This window comes from Phascolarctos cinereus, unplaced genomic scaffold (assembly GCF_003287225.1).
Source record: "Phascolarctos cinereus isolate Bilbo 61053 unplaced genomic scaffold, phaCin_HiC Scaffold_4;HRSCAF=312, whole genome shotgun sequence".
Classification (NCBI taxonomy): domain Eukaryota; kingdom Metazoa; phylum Chordata; class Mammalia; order Diprotodontia; family Phascolarctidae; genus Phascolarctos; species Phascolarctos cinereus.
The window spans coordinates 310,627,634-310,648,834 of record NW_027555847.1 but is presented as its reverse complement, the minus strand read 5'-3'; the positions used below and the strand labels follow the sequence as shown (position 1 = coordinate 310,648,834).

General features: G+C 37.9%; 1 protein-coding gene across 5 annotated transcripts in view; it reads right to left on the bottom strand.

Moving 5' to 3' along the window:
* The window catches only part of SSBP2 (single stranded DNA binding protein 2), a 414,697-nt gene that overhangs the window by 6,726 nt on the left and 386,770 nt on the right, over window positions 1-21,201 (bottom strand). For all 5 annotated transcript variants that reach the window (XM_021007765.2, XM_021007760.2, XM_021007774.2 and 2 more), the window contains 2 exons: window positions 14,073-14,101; window positions 7,550-7,648 (listed from right to left, as the gene is read on the bottom strand). In XM_021007765.2, coding sequence (XP_020863424.1) covers window positions 7,550-7,648; window positions 14,073-14,101 — 128 coding nt within the window. The remainder of the gene's footprint in view (window positions 1-7,549; window positions 7,649-14,072; window positions 14,102-21,201) is intronic.

Genomic DNA, 21,201 nt, shown 5'->3' with positions numbered 1-21,201 from the left:
AAATGTTCTCTTTATGAATCCTTCATGTAAAACAATCCCTGCTTTGCTTTGATTGCGCTGAAATTTACTGGAATAGGCTGGCTGCTTTATTTCTTTAAATCATTATGGTTTTTTGGTTGTTGTTTCTCTTGTTATTTCTTTCATCCCAACCAGTCTGTACATCCCCATGCCATTCGCCCCCTTTTTCCCCAGTTGGGATCAAAACAAAAATGTGAGGTGACCATGATAGAGAAAGAAAGCCGATGGGCTATAAAACTGTACATATCCTTTGACCTAGCAATATCATTACTAGGTCTGTATCTCAAAGAGACCACGGAAAAAGGAAAAGGACCCATATATACAAAAATATTTATAGCAGCTCTTTTTGTGGTGGCAAAGAATTGGGAACTAAGGAGATGCCCATCTATTGGGGAATGGTTAGACAAGTTGTGGTAGATTGTGATGGAAAACTATTGTGCTATAAGAAATGATGAAGGGGATGGTTTCAGAAAAAGCTAGAAGATTTATGTAAGCTGATGCAAAGCGAAGTAAGCAGAACCAAGAGAACACTGTACACAGTAACAGCAATACTGTAATGTTGTGAAAGACGTGGCAACTCTGATCAAGATAATGATCCGTGAGAATTCCAAAGGACTCATGACGAAAAATGATCTCCACCTCCAGAGAGATAATTGATGGACTCTGAGTGCAGATTCATGCCTTTTTTTTCACTTTATTTTTCTTGCTTTTATTCTTACAACACAGCTAATGCAGAAATAATGTTTTGCAGGACTACATATGTATAACGGGTATCATATTTCTTGCCTTCTCAATGAGTAGGGGAGAAGGTGGAGGGAGATAATTTGGAACTAAAAATAAAAATTTAAAACAAATAAATTAAAAATCTAAAGAAAGCCAATGATATTCACAATGAAAATGGCAACCATGGTGTTTGGCATGATGACAATCTTTCCTGATGAAGAAGCAGGGGAACAGTTGGAAGGCAAGGATGACATCAAGGTGAAAAGAAGTGTCCATGCCCTAAAAGGCAATTTTATTCTTTTGCCTTCTTTTGTGGGGGTGATGGGGAAAGGACCTGCAGATGGTTGCTGCTCTTGCAAACTATACACATTAGTCTGGCATCTTAAAGACTATCCCTTTGCTCATATTTTGGAGGGGAGTAAAAAGACCTACCTTGGCTTCTTTCCTTCCATATATATGGAGGGGGCTGGGGCTAGAAATCTTTCCCCCTTCCCTTTCCGTTGCCATGTGAATGGCTGGGAGGAATAAGTGGTATCCATCTGAAGACATGAATGCAGAGGATGGGCCTGTCAACTAGTGTAATGTGCCCAGAAAAGAGGAGAGGAGTACCTAGAAAAATTAGAAGGGGTTTGGAAATCTTGCCCTCATCTTATATGAAAAAAGTGTATGAAAAACCTGGCCTTCCTGGAAGAATTACATAGACTAAGAGGTTGGGGACAGTCATGAAGAGCAAAAAGAAGCTAGAGAGAAAGAGGAAAAAAAAAGCCCACTGGTTCATCCCTTCAACCAGCAGAACAGCAGATAAAGACAGGTATTGGAGGGGGTCCACGACTCCTAAGAGAGTCAAACTTAGTGTACCCAAACAATGTAAGGCAGAATCTCTGGAGTTTTCTGGTTCTTTGAGAACACCAGTACCTTCCTGGCTAGCAGAAAGGATGTGTCTTCCTGGAAGAAACTGTGCAACAAATATGTTATATCTGGTTGGCCTGCTGCGGCCATGTATCAAACCAGTAGAAAAGCCATGACTTGAAAAACGAGTCCCACAATTCTATGTAAAGCATGTGGCTTTTCAAGTATTTCCTACTTTCTCCATTCTCATCTTCACACTAGTTAACTTTTCGAAACAGAAGTTCACATTTATATAAGGTTTTGAGAACTACAACATTCTTCTCTCACAATAATATTGTGAATGAAAAGAGTATTTATTATCTTTATAGAACTGCTGGTTTAACTTATTCAAGAACATGGAATAAATATTCTGCTTCTCCCCATGAAGTTAAGCACAATTTCACAAGATTTCAACAGATACAGAGGTTCTGGAAGAGGTTTAGGCATGAATATTTGTGAGATGAATGAATTAGTGCTTTTAAATGGGCCTGGGACAGTGTAAAGAACATTACCTCTAAAGGATCTGGGTTTAAATCTCATTTCAAATAATTACTACCCATGTCACCCTGGACAAGTTTCTGAACTGCCTAGTGTTCTTTATCTGTAAAATCAAAGGCTTGGCTTAGATAGTATCTGAGGTCCCTTCCAGCTCCAAATCTGTGACAAGGCAGAGTGAGAGGCAATGTGGTCTAACTGGATAACTGGATTGGGAGGCAGGAAACATGGGTTTGAGTTCTTTTTCCTCATCCATAAACCGACATCACCTTGTATTCGGTGAACAGTAAAGCCCTACATAATTTGGGCACTGTACAACATCCTGGGTCCCTGTGAATCATAACCATAAAAATAAAAGCAGTTCTGCTTCCGGCCTCTATGTCTGAGGTGCCTCTAGAAACAGCCATTGTGTGAAGAACAAGGGTGTTATCAGCAGTTACCGCCTTGTCCAAGTGCTAGGCCAGGAGGCTGACTTCTGGCTCCTCACCACTGACTCTTTTACCACCTCTGCTCAGCAGCCCCTCTCCCTTTGTTGTCACCTGATCCAGATCCTTGTTGCAGTCATTTACCGGACTCTAAGACATCCTTCACCCCTTTCTAAACACTATGAATACCTGGCTCTTAGTCTCCTCTACTCCCACCACTGCCTTAACAGTTTGGGATTTCAATATATGTCTCAATGTTCCCTCAAACAGCCTGGACTCCCAGCTCCTTAACTCCCACGATATCAAATTTTACTACTTATAGTGACAGTCTATTTCCATGATTCAGAAGAACTCCAAAATTCCTTTCCAATCACAGCATCCCCTCTTTCCTCCCTCCCTTTCCCTTACTCTTCCTAAAACTATTCTTTAACCTCATTATGATATCTAATCCCTCTAACCCTATATGCTTTCTCTGTGGGCTATCCCTGCTCAATCTTTTTTTTTTTTTTTTGGTAAGGCAGTCAGGGCTAAGTGACTTGCCCAGGGTCACACAGCTGTTAAGTGTCAAGATTCGAACCCAGGTCCTCTTGACTCCAAAACTGGAGCTCTATCCACGTGCCACCTAGCTGCCCCTATCCCTGCTCAATGTTAATTTTGCTGAGTAATTCAAATACATTGACTGGCCTCCTGCTCCTATTTCCCATTGTCTTGCCACTCCTGAGCCTAGATTGTTCATACCATGTGACATCTCTGTTCTTACTCTTATGATGCTGAACACCGCAACCAGAAATCATGTAACCATGCTGAATGGGTTGTTACCTGTATATTTATGTTATGTGATCTCAAATGGGCTGTGTAACAATCAATCCTTTTACTCTTCCCTTACTGACTCTTTATCACACTCCCCTCAGTGGTTCTTCTGGACCTGTCTCTTCTCAATTTTCCCATACTCTACCTATTCTTTGACACTCTTATCCAGAAGACCTCATTTCCTACTCTGCTGAGAAAATAGAGGTTATCTCTCTGAAGTTTTGTCTTTTTCCCTACATCACAAACCTCAAAAACTCTTCATCATTCTTTAACCACTCCTCTTTTGCTCAAGTCTTTTGGGGAAAAGTGGCTTTTTCTTTGTCAACCATGTCAAAATCAACCTTCCACTTATGTTCTTGGTCCCCATCCCTTCTGGGATTATTCTCCCTTGATTATCCCCTCTTTTTCTCTCACTTTATATCTTGTTTTATTCACTAGATCCTTTGTTGCTATCTACAGATATGTTCAGATCTACTCAATCCTTAAAAATTCTTCACTTGACCCGGTTCAAGCTCTCAAGCTGCTGTCTTATATCTCTTATTCCTTCACAGTTAATAACCTTCTAAAGAGCCATCTATACTCCCTCATTGGTCACTCTTTCATTAATCCCTTGCAGTCTGTTCCCAACTCCATCACTCAACTGAAATAACTCTGTCCAAGTTTATCAGTTACCTCTTAAATGCTAAATCCAATGGCCTTTTCACCAACTCCTTTCTACTTAATAGCCTTTGCTATTGTTGACCTCATTTTACTCCTCTACCCTGTTTAATCATCCCTTCTCTGTCTTCATTGCTGGATCATTCTCTTTCCTTAACCTGTTAAGTAGATGTCCCTAAAGGCTCTGTTCTGAGTCATTTCTACTTCCTTTGAACTTTGTGCCTTCGGTGGCCTCATCATTGAACTGTGGCTTCAAGGATCATATCTATGCATATTACTTCCAAGTGTATGTATTTATTGGTAATTTTTCTCCTAAATTCTAGTCCTTCACTACTAACTCCATGTTGGGAATGTTTACTTGCCCATCCTACAGGCATCTCAATATCCATATATCCAAACTTGTGCTCCTATCTTTCCAGACACTTATGTTCACAACCTTGGAGTCATCCTGATTCTTCCACCTAAAAATATCACCTAGTAAATAACTTTCTGGTGATAAGCCTCTTTAAACTGAGGCTGTCTTTGGACAATACACACAGCTTTTTTGGGTCTGTACTCAAAGGTTTTGAAGCTTGGTACGATGAACTGCCAGGACCTGTGCCACACTGATATGGCTTTACAAAACCCACAGTTGGTCACCTCCATGTCATGATGTACCAACAGAAAAGGACTCAGAAAACAAGAGAAAGGAGGGCTTCCAACCATGATGGCTGACTGGATGGAGGCATGCAGCCCTGCAGAACTTAAAAACAGCACCAGACTGAATAACGATTAAGTAATTCAATGAGAAGCTACAGTAAGTAACATTATCCAGAGGCAGCAAGAGCAAAAGGCTCCTTCCAAAAAGATCTACGGAGGTTGCATGGCCTATGAAATCAAAGAGGAATGGCAGCAACCAGTTTGGGCATAGTAGTGCTCAGAATGAGAAGCCCAGTCCCAGAAGCTCTGAGGTACCTAGCAATGTGTCCTAAAATGTCATGGAGGATCATGAAGATCCAGCACTTTAAAACTTAAAAATCCAGGGTGCACAAATATCTGCTAGTGGTTTTAGCATAGACATGTCCTAAGAAGTAGAGGTCCGTGTAGAAGCCCAGGTGAACAAGGCTGAAACCAAGCAGGACTGATGACCCCAGTTCTTGGCAGAAAACCCAAATTCAAAAATTAAGGATGAATATATGATGATAAAAAATTAAATAAAATGCCTAGGGGAATAAACTGTAAGGAAAATAATACCTTACAACAGAAAGCAATTCTTAATCAAGTAAGAGACTTCCTAAAAGTTAGAATAGATAAAAAAAGAAATCAATGATTTCAAGAGACAGCAAGGGATACTGGAACAAAAACAAAAGATTTAAAAAAGGAGAAGAAAATGTGTCAGTTATAAAAAATATCTGATCTAGAGAAAAGGTCAAAGAAAGATAATATAAGAATTATTGGAATCCTTGAAAACCATGGTTAAAAAAGTCTGAACATTATCTTTCAAGAAATCATAACTGAAAACTGCCAGTACCTGTTAGAACCAACCAGAGGGCAAAATGGGAATAGAAAGAATCCACTGATCATCTCCTGAATGAAACCCCCCAAAGTCCCAGGAATGTCAGTCAAAATCCAGAGTTTCCACAACAATGAAAAATACTGCAAGCAGCGAGAAAAGAATTCATGCACTGTAGCTGACACCAAAGTCGGCAGCTTCAATAATAAATGAGAGATCTTGGGGATACAGTATTATAAAAAGCAAAATACGTGGATTTACAACGAAGAATTATTGAAAAACAGAGTATAATCTTATAGGAGAAAAATGGATCTTTAACGGGAAGTGATGACTTTTAAGTACTTGTGATGAAAAAGACTAGAGCTGAGTAAGAACTGTGAAATGGAGAGCCAAGAGAAACCTTATTGAGTAACTGGAAGGGGTTATACGATGATGAAGTGCTAACATTCCAACAGGGGGAAAAGAAACAAATATCCTATGAGAATCATAATGTCGTCAAAGTGTACTGAAGAGGTTAAACAGGACCAACACAGGACCTGAGGGTGTTCTGAAGATTTTAAGGAGTAAGGGGAATGCATGGGGCAACTAGGTGGTACAGTGGATAGAGTACCAGACTTGGAGTCAGGAAGATTCATCTTCCTGAGTTCAAATCCAACCTGTGTGACCCCTGGGCAGGTCACTTAACCTTATTTGCCTCAGTTTTCTCATCTTGAACTGGAGAAAGAAATGGCAAACCACTCCAGTATATCTGCCAAGAAAACCCCAAATGGCATCACAAAGAGTCAGACATGACTCAGCAACAACAACCACAACCACAACCACTAGGATGGTTGATTTTGACAAGGCTACAAAGAGAGCCCCAGGACAGAATCCTCTGGGACACTTACTTGTTAGTGGGCATGACTGGATAAAGGCCCAGCAAAGAAGATGAAGGAGAGGTCTGATAGGTAAAACAAAAACCAGGAGAGAAGAGGATGACCAACAATGTGAAAGGCTGCAGAGTCAAGAAGCATTAAGAAAAGGCCCGTGGATTTGACAACTCAGAGATCATTGGTAACTTTGGAAAGAGCAGCTTCAATACAATGATGAGGCTGGAAGCCAGATTGTTAGGGGTTAAGAAGTGAGAGACAGGAGAGAAAACAGAAGCACCTGTTGTAAGTGGCCTTTTCAAGGAATTTAGCCACAAAGGAAAGGACAGCACAGGACGATAGTTAGTGGGGATGAGAGTGATTTTTCCTTTCCAAGTGAGGGTCTTTTCAGTATGGTGGTGACATGGGCATGTTTGTAGGCAGAACAGAATGTGAAAACCTATCAAAGTAATGGCTAAACACAGCTCCAGAAGACCTACAATGAAGAATATGACCAACCTCCTGACAGAGAACCTCAAGAAGCACAATGAGATATGATTTCAGAGAGGACCACCGTGTGGATTTGTTTTGCTTTACTATGCTTTTTTGTTACAAAGAATACCCTCTTCCCTGTTTATAATTGGGGAATGGGATTTGCTGAGTAAGGATTACCAACAGTAATACTAAAATAAAGAAAAGGAAAAGAAGGCCACGGGAACATTTACTTTTTTTAATGCACACACACAAAAAAAAACCGGAAGGAAGTTTAGAAGGAAGTACAGACAAGCAGGACAGCTTTGAAAGTAACATGCTGAATTTATTCTATATTTGTTAAAAAAAGAAAGGAGTATTGAATAGAGATTCATGGTTTCATAACCAATCCTCTTTTTATCTTCTGCTTTGTATGCAGCAATTACATGTTATGTTCAGGTAAAAAAAATTAAAAGAAAATGAGTAGAGGAAAGGAAAATGAAAGAACAAAGTAGAACATAAACATTTATCATGGGGCAAGTTACTGAGATGTCATTTTTATTTTAATTTGTTTGTCCTTTGCTTCATCCAAACACAATTTGCTCTCCTTATATCCCCAGCATTTAGCATAGTGCTGAATAAATGCTTGGTGACTGACATACACATTTTTCTTATTTCAGGATCTAACGTATGTATAGTAATATAATCAAAAAAGTACTTACACTCTCACTCTGAAAAGGATTTAAGAAATTTCCCCCCATTTCACCATCATCCCTTGGAGTGCCAGGCTGATTACTCAGGCTCATATTATTGGGAGAATTCTGTAAACAAGATATATAAAATAACACAATGTTGAAGACATTGATTTGTACTATATGTCACAAATGATGCTAAAACATCTCTAAGGAGACAGACCCACCTCTGTTTCTAATCTTAGCCTTCTAGCATGAGTACTAGTTCATTTTTGTACCTTAACAAACACAAATATTTTCCCAAATGAAAAAAAATAGCACATACCACAACCTTTTTTTCCCTCCTAGTTTCAGAAATAATTACTCAAATCTCCACATTTAGCTTATAGACTTCCTAATATCCTGGAGACTTTAAACCACAATCTCAGCAAGGGAACTATGAAGGGAACCTACCTACTGATGAGCCATAATAGGGCAGTAACTGCCCTTGGTAATTTTACTAATCAAACTTAAAAGGTCACTGTTTTAATAAGCATGTTCCTTTAATTCTACCCTCAATTTTGCATAGCAACACCCTTTCAACAAATTTTCTTTTTATGTGGTCCATAAAGAAAAAGAGAGAATGAACTACAGCGATTGGCCACAAAAGGGAATGCCTTAGAACTTAAGGACTTGTTTTCTATGCATCCTTTAAAAGAAAATGTGAAGCTTGTAAGTTAAAAGTTAATTGGTACATTTTTAAAAATTTTGCCATGCATCTTAAGAGATTTAATTATTTTATAAAAAATTAAACACCTCACCTTAACAAACTAATGAAATGTTGAAAACAGCAGTAAATTGTTGCATACTGTGTTTAAATTGTGTCCACTGTCTCAAAATTGAAACATACCCTAGCCTTACCAGGAAATATGATGTCTTCACTCTCAACAGACGATGCAAAATGCACTTCTATTCCATGTTCCATGTTTTTTCTTTTTGGGTGAGGCAATGGGGGTTAAGTGACTTGCCCAGGGTTACACAGCTAGTAAGTGTCTGAGTTCAGATTTGAACTCAAGTCCTCCTGACTCCAAGGCCGAAGCTCTATCCACTGCACTACCTAGCTGCCCCCTCCATGTCCTGACTTTTACCTTTTGGTTAAATCCTTACTTGTTATCTGAGGTGGGGCTAATGGTTTAGGATTTGTTTCCTCAACCCTGGTCACTTCTTTTGGGTATGGAGAAGAAAAGATTTTTGATGATCAAAGAAGGCTACTCAGAAGTTTTTAAGCTTGAGTGATGAAATCAAGTTATGTCAAAAACACTAAAGTGTAATATGAATATAGTCACCCAAGAATAATGTGTTTTGCTATTTTTTTGAATCAGAAATTGATTAATGTGACTAATGTGGAAATATTTTTATGTGACAGCACATGTATAAACTATATCAAACTGCCTACCATTTTCAGAAGAGAGGAGGGAAGGAGAAAAATTTGGAACTCAAAATCTTGTAAAAATGAATGCTAAAAGTTTTCTTGACATGTAACTGGGGAAAAAATAAAATATTATTAAACTTAAAAAAAAAAAACCTAAAAAATAAGGCAGAAGTAAAGTAAGGCTTGTATCTTGTTACTTTGTCCCATGCAGAGAGGACCTGAAGTTGACTGGAACTCTGTGCTTTGTTAAATTCCACAGGGGTAGAACAAAATGAAACACAGAGCAACAGTGAATAGCAAAAACAGTATCTTATTTTTCCTATAAATTCCCACCCTCACCAAAAGATACACATATGTAATGCTGCAGTTACCCGTATGTAGAGAGAGAAAAAGCACTTGCATTTCTAAAATGAATCATATAGTCTGTTACTGAAATCACTAAACATTTATGAAAGTTATCAACCTCAAACATATTTATTTTTATTAGTGATTTTTCACATCAAACTCTGAAAACAGGAATTACATCTTCAACTTGGTTCAAATGAGGTTAATTAAAACATAACATTATTCAGGATCTTAAAGGTCTATATTTTTCTGATTTTCAAATTAAATGGAATTAATTATTATTAATATTATTATTATTAAACATGATTATACATGTGACAAACCAAAAGAGTGCTTTCCAGGTTGCTAATACGTATATAAATAAACTTACAAAATATATTCTACTCTTCTTCATGTCAAGGCCACTTCCCATGGAGCAAATAAGGTGCTCAGAGAGCTTCATTAGTGGTTTAATTCCATTAGGGGATTCTTTAGTGCATGGATTGATCAAATATTAGAGTAAATCATTTCTTGATCAAATGGTTTGGAGTCCCTAATGTTTACTTGACTTCAAACAAAGGGGTGACTCAAAATATTTAAAGCAATAATAATAATGCATCATTTTTATATGTGAAGAAGCCAATATAGTAATGTTAGCTGGTTCACACACCCCTGCTAAGTAAAGTGTATCCCAGGGTCACAGGTTTAGAGCTAGAAAGGTTCTTAGAGGTCAGCTAGTCCAATTCTCTTATTTTACAGGTGAGGAAACTCTGCTAAGATCTACTAAGGGAGAAGTCACTTTCCCCAAGATCAACGTTAACATCCTATTTGATATATTTTTAAAAACACGGACAGGAAAGTGACTAAGCCACATTACGAACTAAAAGACTGTATCACCCAGTCCTGCCCAGTTCACTAAGCCATCACTGTATGGTCATTTAATGAGATGGCAAACTCATTTTACCTGAAGAGAATGTGCAGGATGTGCAGTGGAAATAACAAGAGGTCCTCTGGGGGAATTCTTACAAGTTACTTACAGAAATTGTGTTCTAAGTGATCAGTGAATGACACAATGAGGTCATAAACCCGAACACATTCTCAGCAGTGGCATCTGAGGGTATGAGGCAGTGCTTATCCAAAGAAAGGGATGAGCTCTTCATTGATGTGCATCTATCATCATCTCATCATCAAAACCCTCCTCAGATGTTGCTGACTATGTGGACAAAAGTGATTCCTCCTTCCTAAAGTTTTCCCATTTTGTTTGCACCTCTGCTCTGTCCCCATCACACGCAGGGCACCGCATTTAGAGCCAGAGGCCCCCAATTTAAATTCCACCTCAGCTATCTGCTACTTGTGTGAACTTGGGAAAGTTAACTTAGCTCTCTGGGCCTCGATTTCCTCATTTGTAAAATAATAGAGTCAGACTAGATGACTCACTAAAAAGGCTGAGTAAGGTTCCTTTTTAGCTCCATATCTATGATCCCATTCTACCCTGAATTATACTAATCTGTATAAATCTATGGTGTTCTCCCCACTCATCTGCAACCTCCTTGAGGGCAAAGGAATTTTTTCATAGAATCTGAACTGGATGTGACCTGAGAGGTCATGTAGTACAACCTCCTTATTTTCACAGATGAGGAAAATGAGGCCAAGAGAGTTTATGGACTGAATGTTGGCAGAGGTGGGGTTTGATTCCCTCGCCCGCCCCCTGACTCAGGTTGTCTGACACCAGATCCATTACTCTTGCTACTGGACCATATCACCCCTCTATGGACAATGAAAAATGACTCTTGCCTTTCATCTTTGTACTTCCAGTTCTGAGTTCAGTACCCTGTACAAAGTAGGTATTTAATAAATGGTTGAGCAACATTCACTTATCTTGGTTAACTCACTAAGACCATAAGTTACAGACCAGGTTCTGATCTGCATTGACAGAGGGAGTTTCCTCATGTTGAATTCCCAATACCAATGAAATCCAAGTCCAATCTATTCCACTGGCTCACCTCATCCCTCCCCAAGCCAAAACTAAACTAAACTAAACTAAACTAAAAAATAGGGCTAATAATACTTCTACAGAGTTGTTTTGAGAAAAGCGTTTTTGTCAAACTTAAAAGTTCCAAATACATACATACATACATACATACATACATACGCGTGTGTGTGTGTGTGTATGTATGTATGTATATATATGAATTTGAGTTGTTATTATGTAAGATCAACTCTACATCTTGGAAGCAATTGCCTGGTGGCATATACCTCGATGTTTTACCTATTCTGTTCTACATTGCTAAAAGTCTATAATTCATTTGCTCAGAACACATTTTTGCATAGAAAATACAAACGCATATATGCATATGTAAGAACGTGTGTGTAAGTTCCCTGTGGATGTGTGTGTTACTCTATGTGTGTGTGTGTGTGTATTCTCCGTCAGGCTCATAGAAGTCTGCTTAATCCATTATATAGCTATAATATTGGAGATTTGCAATGAAAAAAAGTAGAAGACAATATTCTTTTAATACTTGTAATTAAACAAGACAAAAATAATAAAACTAAATTAGAAAGTTTTCATTTCTCTTGAATGCTAAAGCTTGAGAAAAAGGAAAATTTTCTCTTTTTCTCCCCCCTTCCCTTACTTCGTTCCATTTGTGAACTGAAAACCACCACCATATATACGGCTGATAAACCCAAGAGTAGCTCAGTAAACAGTGGGAAGTGTCAATAAATGTTTAGTGAATGGCTGGATTGTCAGGTGGAAGACTGTTAGAAACATAGGCATTAGACTAGGGAATGGGATTGTAGAAAAAAATGTTATTTTGCTAGAGTGAGAAAGCTGATGGAGATTTTTGTAGAGATTCTGAGTGACTCTAGAATACTTTCAGGGGCTCTAGAGGGTTGATGGGGCTGCTTCTTTATGAGATCTTGTTTAAAACTTGTGGTTTTCATTTCCCTTGGGAAAGATATACTTCTAGTGCTACTTTTATGCCTATCCACCATGATTGAGGTTATTTTTGGATTCCAAATGGGATGGGGGAAAAAAATGGAAAAAAGAAAGTGAAAGAGAGAAAGTGATGGAAAAAACCAAGGAGGGAAGAGGAAAAGCAATTTTCTTGATATAACTGGGCTTATAAGGGGAAAGATAAAAAGGGTAAGGTAGATAGGGATCAGTGAAAACACATGTGTAAATGTTTTTTTTTTTTAAAGATTGCTTGTATTAGAACTAACTAAACTGTGAGTGGTAAAAAAAAAATCAAGAAAAAGAGAAGTACATGGCATGTGCACATGTTTTCTCCTGAGTGGTGGGGGAAAGGGTGTTGTAGAAGAGATTGGAACTAGATTGAAATAATTGGGCTGGTAAACGAAATGAAATGACTAGCTCCAGTTGTCCCCTGGTCCACAGAGAAAAAAATGAAAGGAATTACATATATTGTCCCAATTTTGAAAAGTTAGCCTTCCTGAAGGTCCTGTTGCCAGATCATTTCTGTCACTTGGGTATCCAAGTTCCACTTATAAACATTTTAAAAATGTTTATGCAAAGGAAAGAGATGATTTTAAACTTGAGCTTAAGCCTTCTTGGTTGCCCCTAAATACAGGTGTCCTAGCTGTTTGCCAAATTTGTTGTTGCTATGCAAAATAAGCCAACCTAGACATGCTGTCATATTCCAAATTAAACATTTGACTTGAAGTCTTAATTTAAAACAGTATTTCCTCATACAATCTTATTTTAACTTCTGGGGAAGTCATGCAGTTCTACACAGACAAATTAAAGGAAATGAAATGATCCTTTAATGAATTTCTATAACCTCTAGATGAAAAGCAATGGTCCAATGCACTCAACAGCAGTATTCACAGTTTCTATCAGTCATACCTACATTGTACTGCTCTTCTGATTTTTGTTTGGTTTTGTTTTTGTTTTGCTTTGGAGATATCTCTCCCTATCTTATCTAGGCTGAAAGTTAAGCAGCCACTCATGGACTTGATCTCACTGATGATCAGCATAGAAGCTTTGATCTGTTTCCATTTCTGACCTGGACTAATTCCCACTCCACTTCAGGTAGCCTCAGGGACTCCTGCTCTCAAGGATTCACCATATGTGCCAAAATTAGTACAGACAACTGATTAGCTTACTGCACTGCAGCTCAGAACCCCCAAACACAAGCAATCCACCAGCCTCCCTCAGCCTCCCTAGTTGCTAGGATTTTGGGCATGTGCCACCATGCCTGGCTACACTGTACTTCTGACAAGCATGGAATTTTTTTTTGCATTTATAATGATCCCAAAAGCAGCAAGGTGTTCTTTAGAAATAAAATATACATATAAGTAAAAACTTATTTTTGGATTCCTAAACCACTAATAATAAAAAGACAACATGCTATTGCAATATTCACTTTTCTCCTTGTTTTAATATAAACTCCCTTTGATTTACTCCATTTTAGGGAAATGAGAATAATCACTAAATAATCAGGATTGTCTAATATCTTTACGAAATATACATTTCTTCAAATTTATCTCTTTTTTCATATCTGACTAAACTTTATAACCTTTTCAAAAGGTTATTTTCTCAATGGTATTCATTTTTAAATAAAATAACAATATAATAAGGCTAAATTGGTTACCCATGAATTAATCACATTCGGTAGGTTCTGTTAATAGCTACTGGTATATTCAGGGGTAGTCAAAAGAACCATTTTACCATTTCCAACTGGTTTTTTTTTCCCCAACTGGTTTCAAACATTAAGCTATCATGGTTAAGAGTAAAGCTCATAAGATAATTTAACAATTCAAATTAAATATTTAACAAAAAATATATAACATACTCACTTTGGAAATACTGTCCATATCTCCTGAGCCTGAAAAACAAAACAAAACACACACACACGCACACACACACACACACAAAACCCTCATTAGTATCTAAGTACATTCAACCAAGGTTTACTTTCCAAATTTTAGTATTCTGTGCTTCAAATGTATTTTTCAGCACATACATCTCAAGTACTTACCTTCTGCTGTGAATCTAAAATAAAAAGTCTCCCCCTCCCCCCAATTTGTAAATAGGAGTCACTCCTGGTGCACGGTGGCAAATTCATGAAGCATTTCCACCCTCGGAAAACAAAAACAAACAACAAACAAAAAAACCTACAGTGAAATCCTTACCAGGGTTCATCAATAAGACTATTGTGGAAGTAAAGACTTCTTTATGGGATAAATATTGGTCTGATTTTCAGGTATGTCTCTATCCCCAGGTAGATTTTTTGTTTTGTTTTGTTTTATTTTACTCGTCTGGATTTGATTTCATTGGTACAGGAACCACCTAGTGCAGAAGCTCATTTCACTGAGGCAGACTGGACACTCTTTTCCAACTTTGCAGGTGAAGACAGCTACTAAGTGGCATCTAGAGCTTAAGTAACTTGCCCAAGGCAACCTGACCCTGGAACTTGAACCCGGGTCTTACTCACTATAAGATCAGTCTACCAGGACTTTTTTAAAAAAGTAAAATCTTATAGATCCTTGGAAACCAGAAAAGAGACATGACCAACAAGAACATGACCAATATTTTCCCACAGTAATCAAAATAAAAACTTCCATGTCAAACCTTCTAGAAATACATGAGAGCTTCACAGAATTATTTCATTGTTATAGTTGGTCATTCAAAATTCTGTCTTCAAAAGAACTGAGATGTTTTGTTTTTATGAAGATACATAAAAGAAAGGAAAAATAATAACAATTCATTCCTTTTTCTGTACAGAGGAAGTACAAGTTTCTATACAAGCCATTATTGCAGAATAGTGGCCCTATAGCAAAAGATGAACTATAGTTTAAAACAAAACACTAGTAATTTTTGGCATTATTATTCTAATAATACATTCTAAAAATAGTATGGCTTATTTTAAAAGCTAGAAATTAACAGGATTAATAAATTCCTTCTGAGCGAGGATATGTATTATTGAAAGTATGTTGATTTTAGCTAGCAACACTGAAAGAAACCATCTACCAAAAATACATGAAGCTTCTGCAAATTGTTTATAGCTAAGAACGTTTGTAGCTATCATAAAAAATACTTTATTAATAAGCTCACTACTAATAAAGCTTATTAATTAGAAGCAAAGTGACAGAGAAAGACAATGTAGCACTTTGTAATAAAGGGGAACACAAGAAAGTGATCTTTTATACTTCCATGGGTGTATTATTTCATTTATCACTGTGTGTATTGTTACCAACAATGGAGATCTCAAACTAACTGTGTTTTCATTGAGTGACTCTTGTTCATGTCTTCCCTTAAGTCTTTCAAAGGGCATTCATGAAATGTGTTATATGTGTTATGTGTGTGTAGGGAGGGGAATGCTAATCTACATCTCTTGACACTGCAAGGAATGAGGGCTGGCAATTAGCCAGTGTCCCTCTCTACATGCCCACCTCCTCTTCTGGCCATACATTTCTCTGATAATGTCATCTATGCCACTTCCCCTGCATGATATGCCATAACAGCTTGCAGCCTACTCACTTATATAGTGTGCCTCTCCATTGACCTTTTGGTGACCCATAACTTATATTCTCTGGAGCCTGTAGTATTACGTGGCTGGAAGCCATAAAGCATCACCAGCAAACTCTTGAATTTATGAAAGATGGACCTTTGTTTGAGGGGAAACTTGGGTTCATTAAAAGCACTCAGTAGATTCTCCAGAGCAATGCAGTCTCATCTACTCTTCCTACTCATTTATGGGTCCAGTTCATTTTTCATCCCAAATATCCGTCTAAGGACTATATAATGGGGTTGCCCATGCAGATGTAAATCATACTCTGGAAAACAGGCTCTTTGTAAATATTTTGAAATCCAGGCAAATGGGTAGCTGTGCATACTTAAAAACACAAAGGTATTTGCAACTATCAGTGCACCATAAATAAAATGTAGTGTCTCTGATTTCCTTCCCACAGCCCTATTTAGGTTTTTCATATACCCCCTTGTGAGACAGAAAAGGAACCTGAGGCTTAGCCTTTGAGTTTTCATGGCACAAAACTGACCGTGTCAAAATTCTTTATGGCTGGTTGTTTGTGGCAAATTATAGGATTCATCAAAACAAAAGAAGGTAGCTCCACCTCTATGTTTTGTTTGGTTATTTTCAATTCTGTTCAATTTTTCATGACCCTATTTGGTTTGTTCTTGGCAAAGATACTGGAATAATTTGTCATTTCCTTCTCCAGCTCATTTTATAGATGGGGAAACTGAGGCAAATGGAGTTAAGTGACTTGCCCAGAGTCACACAGCTAGTAAGTGTCTGAGGCCAGATTTGAACTCAGGAAGATGAGTCTTCCTGACTCCAGGCCTGGCCCTCTATCCAATGCACCATCTAGCTCCCTAAGTTCGATTATATTGCTAATATCAATGACTGTCATGCAGCTAGTGCTTTAAAATTTATAAAGCACTTGACTTACATAATTTTGCCTCAGCCTCAAAATAACTCTGAAGTAGATACTATAGGTATTATCCCATTTTACAGATGAAGAAACTAAGATCTAGACAGGTTAAGTGCTTTGTTCATGGTCACACAGATAAAGTCAGAGGTAGGATATGAACTTACAGCAGACATGAGTTGTCCCCCTCCACCACCCACATCAACCTTGCTTCCTTTGTTACGATGCCAAGACATTTTCAGAGCTCTGAACAGTGTTGTCCCACAACTGCAAGAGTTGTGATCTAGATTTATGCCTTTTTATCACACTATTTGCTTACTACAGAGAAACACAGTCTCTCAATTGATTTACCGCATTCCCTCCATTCCTGTTTCATAAATGTTTTCCCCCTTGCACCTTAGCATTGTTTTAAAAATAGTTTTTTAAAAAAATTTTCAAGCAACAAGTATTTTTCTATTAATTTATCCTTCCCATCACTCTCCTTCCTCTTAATTTTTTTTAAAATTTAAAAACCTAAAAAAAAAAATCCCCACATTAGCCATGTCCAAAAATGTATGTCTCCCTCCACATTTTAAGTTCATCACCTCTCTGTCAGGAGGTGATTCATAAACGTTTTGCAGAATGACAGGTTTAGAGGTTTTATATGTACAGAAGGGGCACCATGTGGAATCATGCTGCAGGTAATGCCTGTAACTCTGATTCAGTAAACAAGTAACCCCAATTCAGGCCAACAAACATTTATCGAGCAACTGCTTTTTTTTTTTTTTTTTAACATGGCAGTGTGGAATTCTACAAGCAAGAGAATTAACTCATTTCATGACAAAAGGAATATGCAAAAAGGAAAGGACGACTCTATTTGTGTGACTATGAGCTAAGCAAATCATTTGGCCTGAGTCTCAGTTTTCTTATCTGAAGATCCTTCTGGGACCCCTTGTAGCTCCCACACTGGATGCATTTAGAGCCTCCCACTCCAGTTAAACTCATTGCTGGATCACCAATGTTACCACTACTCTTGCTACCACATTTCCAGTCTTAGCTTTTGCCTCTCTTTGTATCCAGAGTGCTTAGTACCAGTGCCTTGCACATAATAAGCACTTAATAAATGCTTCCCTCCCTCCCCCCATACTATGAGTTTGGTAGGTAACTAGGAAAGTGACAAGCTATGGTTAGTCTTGATAGAAACAGTGCCATTTAGGGTTTTGTTAAAATGTCTGAGATTTGCTCCAAATGGCAAGTTTTAAGACATTCTATATAATCTTTGCTTAGCTAAGGAGTTCCTGGTTATTGGAAGAGACCTGTCACTCTCCTAATTTAGGAGGGTCTTAAAGGGAGAGAAAATTTAGTTGAAGGCATATTTGACAGGAATGAATCAGAGTAATCACTAAAACCAAAAGAATGAAACTCCTCATTGATTCTATCTTTAAAAAATTCTCACCTCATGCAACCATCCTCATTCTTTATAATCCTGTACGTCTGCTCCTTAAGAAGGCCATCTATGCTCAGGTCTACACTTCTCTCACTCTCTTTGTAAGCCTCTTCAATCTGGCTTCCAACATCTTCTTTCAACTGAAACTGTCCTCTCTAAAGTTGCCAATGATTTAATTGTCAAAGACAATGGCCTATTCTGAAGTCTCATCCTTCTTCACCTCTTTGTGGCATCTGACATCTGGGTTTTACTAACACCTGCTCTTTCTTGCCTATCTGACCTCTCCTTGGCTCCTTTATTGATTTTTCTTCCATGTTATAACCATGAACTAGTTATCCAAATTAGTTACCCAAATTATCCTAGTTAGTTATTCAAGGTCTTATCACGGACACTCTTCTCTTTTTCCTCTATACTTTCTTACTTGGCCATCTCCTCACCTTTCTTGAATTCAATCACTATCTCTTTGCAGATGTTTCCTAGATCCCTTTATCCAGCCCTGGTTTCTCTCCCGAGCCACAGTCCTGAGCCTTTTGGACATCTTAGAGTAGATTTCAGACTCAATGTGTCCAAAAGAGGGTTCATTTTCTTTGCTTCCAAACCAATACTTCTTCCTAACTTTCCTATTAGTGTTGAAGGCACTCCTTACCTCCCAGTTACTCAGGCTTACAACTCCAGTAACATCCTCAACCCTTCTTTCACACAGCATGCCAAATCTGTGGCTAAATCTTATTGTTTCTACCACCACATCTCTCCCATACAGCCCCTTCACCTCCTGCCAGGACTCCTGTAATCAGTTTGTAACTGGTCTCCTGACTCAACTCTCTCCCCTCTCCAATTCATCTTCCACTCAGATGTCAAAGGGATTTCCTTGAACACAGGTCTAGCTATTTCACACTCTTTATTAAGTAAACTCCAGGGACTTCCTTTTACATTCCAGGATCAAATAGAAAACACCCATGTTTGGTATTTAAAGCTCTTTGTAACCTGACCTTCCTACTGTTTCTGTCTTCTAACATTTCTCTCTACCCCATGTAATCTATGATCCAGCCACAGACGGCTTGCTATTCCTTGCACTCCACTCTGACTTTGAACTTGCTGTCTCCTCCACCCAGAATGTTTTTCCTCTTCACGTTCATCTCTTAGTTTCTGTGGCTTCTGTCAAGACTTAGCACAAATTGTACCTTCTGCCTTTTTCTTTTAGGGTGACCACCCACCTATTCTTGATACCTTGCATGCTTATCTCCTGCACTAGAATATGAGTTTCTTAAGGTAAAGAACCATTTTTGTCTTGTTTTGTATTTCCAGCACTTAGCACAATGCCTGGTGCACAGATAGTGCTTAATAAATGCTTGCTGACTGACTGGTTAAAGTTGAAATAAAAACACTGTTTTCCTATAGATATTGAGATGATCCAAGTTTTAACAATCCTTACACTTTACAAATTTGCTATATGTTATATAGGCAGTGCATAGAGTGAAAGGCCTGGGGTCAGGAACACTTCTCTTGGTAAGTTCCAATCTAGCCTCAGGCACTTACCAGCTGTGTGACCCTGGGCAAGTCACTTAACCCTGTTTGCCTCAGTTTCTTCATCTGTCAAATGAGCTGGAGAAGGAAATGGCAAACCACTCTACTATCTTTGCCGAGAAAACCCCAGATGGGGTCATGAAGAGTCAGACAGGACTGAAAAACGACTGACTGAATCTGCTACGGTGCAGATGTGGTTATCCTCTCACACACAAGCAACACAGAGAATTGAAGCAATTATTTATTCTGCACCTAAACTTGCTACCTGCCTGCAGAGCGGTGGGAGCATGCTTCACCATCACTTCCCTGAAGTCAGTACTTGCCAATTTCATTGTTCAGAGTTCTGTAGTCTTTAATTTTTTTTTTAACATTGTTGTCATCATTGTGTAAATAGTTCTGATTCTGTTTACTTTTCTCTGGGGACTTGCTTCCTACAGTCTTTTAAAAAAACTATAAAAAGTATTGAAATATGTATAAGACCTTTCATTTTTCAAAGTGTGCTAAAACTCCAGGAAATATTTTGTCTTTAAAAACTGCATGGGTGATTCTGATTGTGACAGGATGATCTGTGGAATATGACAGAAAGATGTAGTCCCCAGTGGAATTCAGTTGTCATGGGGACATCAATATCTCTTGAGAAACCATAGGATTTAAAAATTCTATTCACATATCTAGTAAAGTGGATTTTTTTTCTTTTGTGTAGCTAAATGTGATATGCTCATCGTGAAAAATCCTTAGATTCCTACATTTTGAGTCTACTGCTAGGATTTTACTCACTGTTATTAAGTTTCTGGAGCACATATTAAGAAATACACACTTTTACATTTAAAGAATTATCACTTAAAGTTCAAACAGTATTTCTCTATCTATATTTATGTGTATAGTTATAAGCTCTAAAACCTTTTTTTCCACATGCTAGTCAAAGGCACACTGACCAGACAGCCACAGAAATACATATCAGGTTTGAAAACACTGTAATATACTTCTAACTTTAAACTAAGGTGAGAATGGTATATTCATTTAAGGTGCTTTTACCTACAGCTAGATTGTATATTAGGTACAGTATAATAATACGAAGTCTGTGAATTCATTGGCTGCCTTAAAAAACGATTCCTAAATACTTCAATGGATTCAATGACCTTATTGATGTGGGTATTTCTGTCCTTGGTGCTGAATGCAACTATTCGTGCTTGATTTCATCCAGTGCAATTTAATAAATTTCACTGTAGTAATAATAATTGACACAATGTAATGTGCTAAAGTTTGCAAAGTATTTTAAATACATTATCTAATGTTAATTTCAAAAGAACCATGTTGTAAGTATAAGTATCATTCCCACTTAACAGATGGGGAAATATTCTGGGAAGTTAAATGACTTGTCCGTCATTCAATTAAAAGATAACACAGGGAGCATTTGAATACAGGTTTTTCTTGTCCCCAAGTCCAGTGTTTTATCCACTGGGACAATAAACCACTATCTTCTTATGCTTTTGGGATTTTTCTTCATTCTAGTTTTCTCTCCTCTCCTCTCCTCTATCTCTCTTTTTATGTGGTAAGAACAACTGGAAATCATGTTGTTGTTCAGTC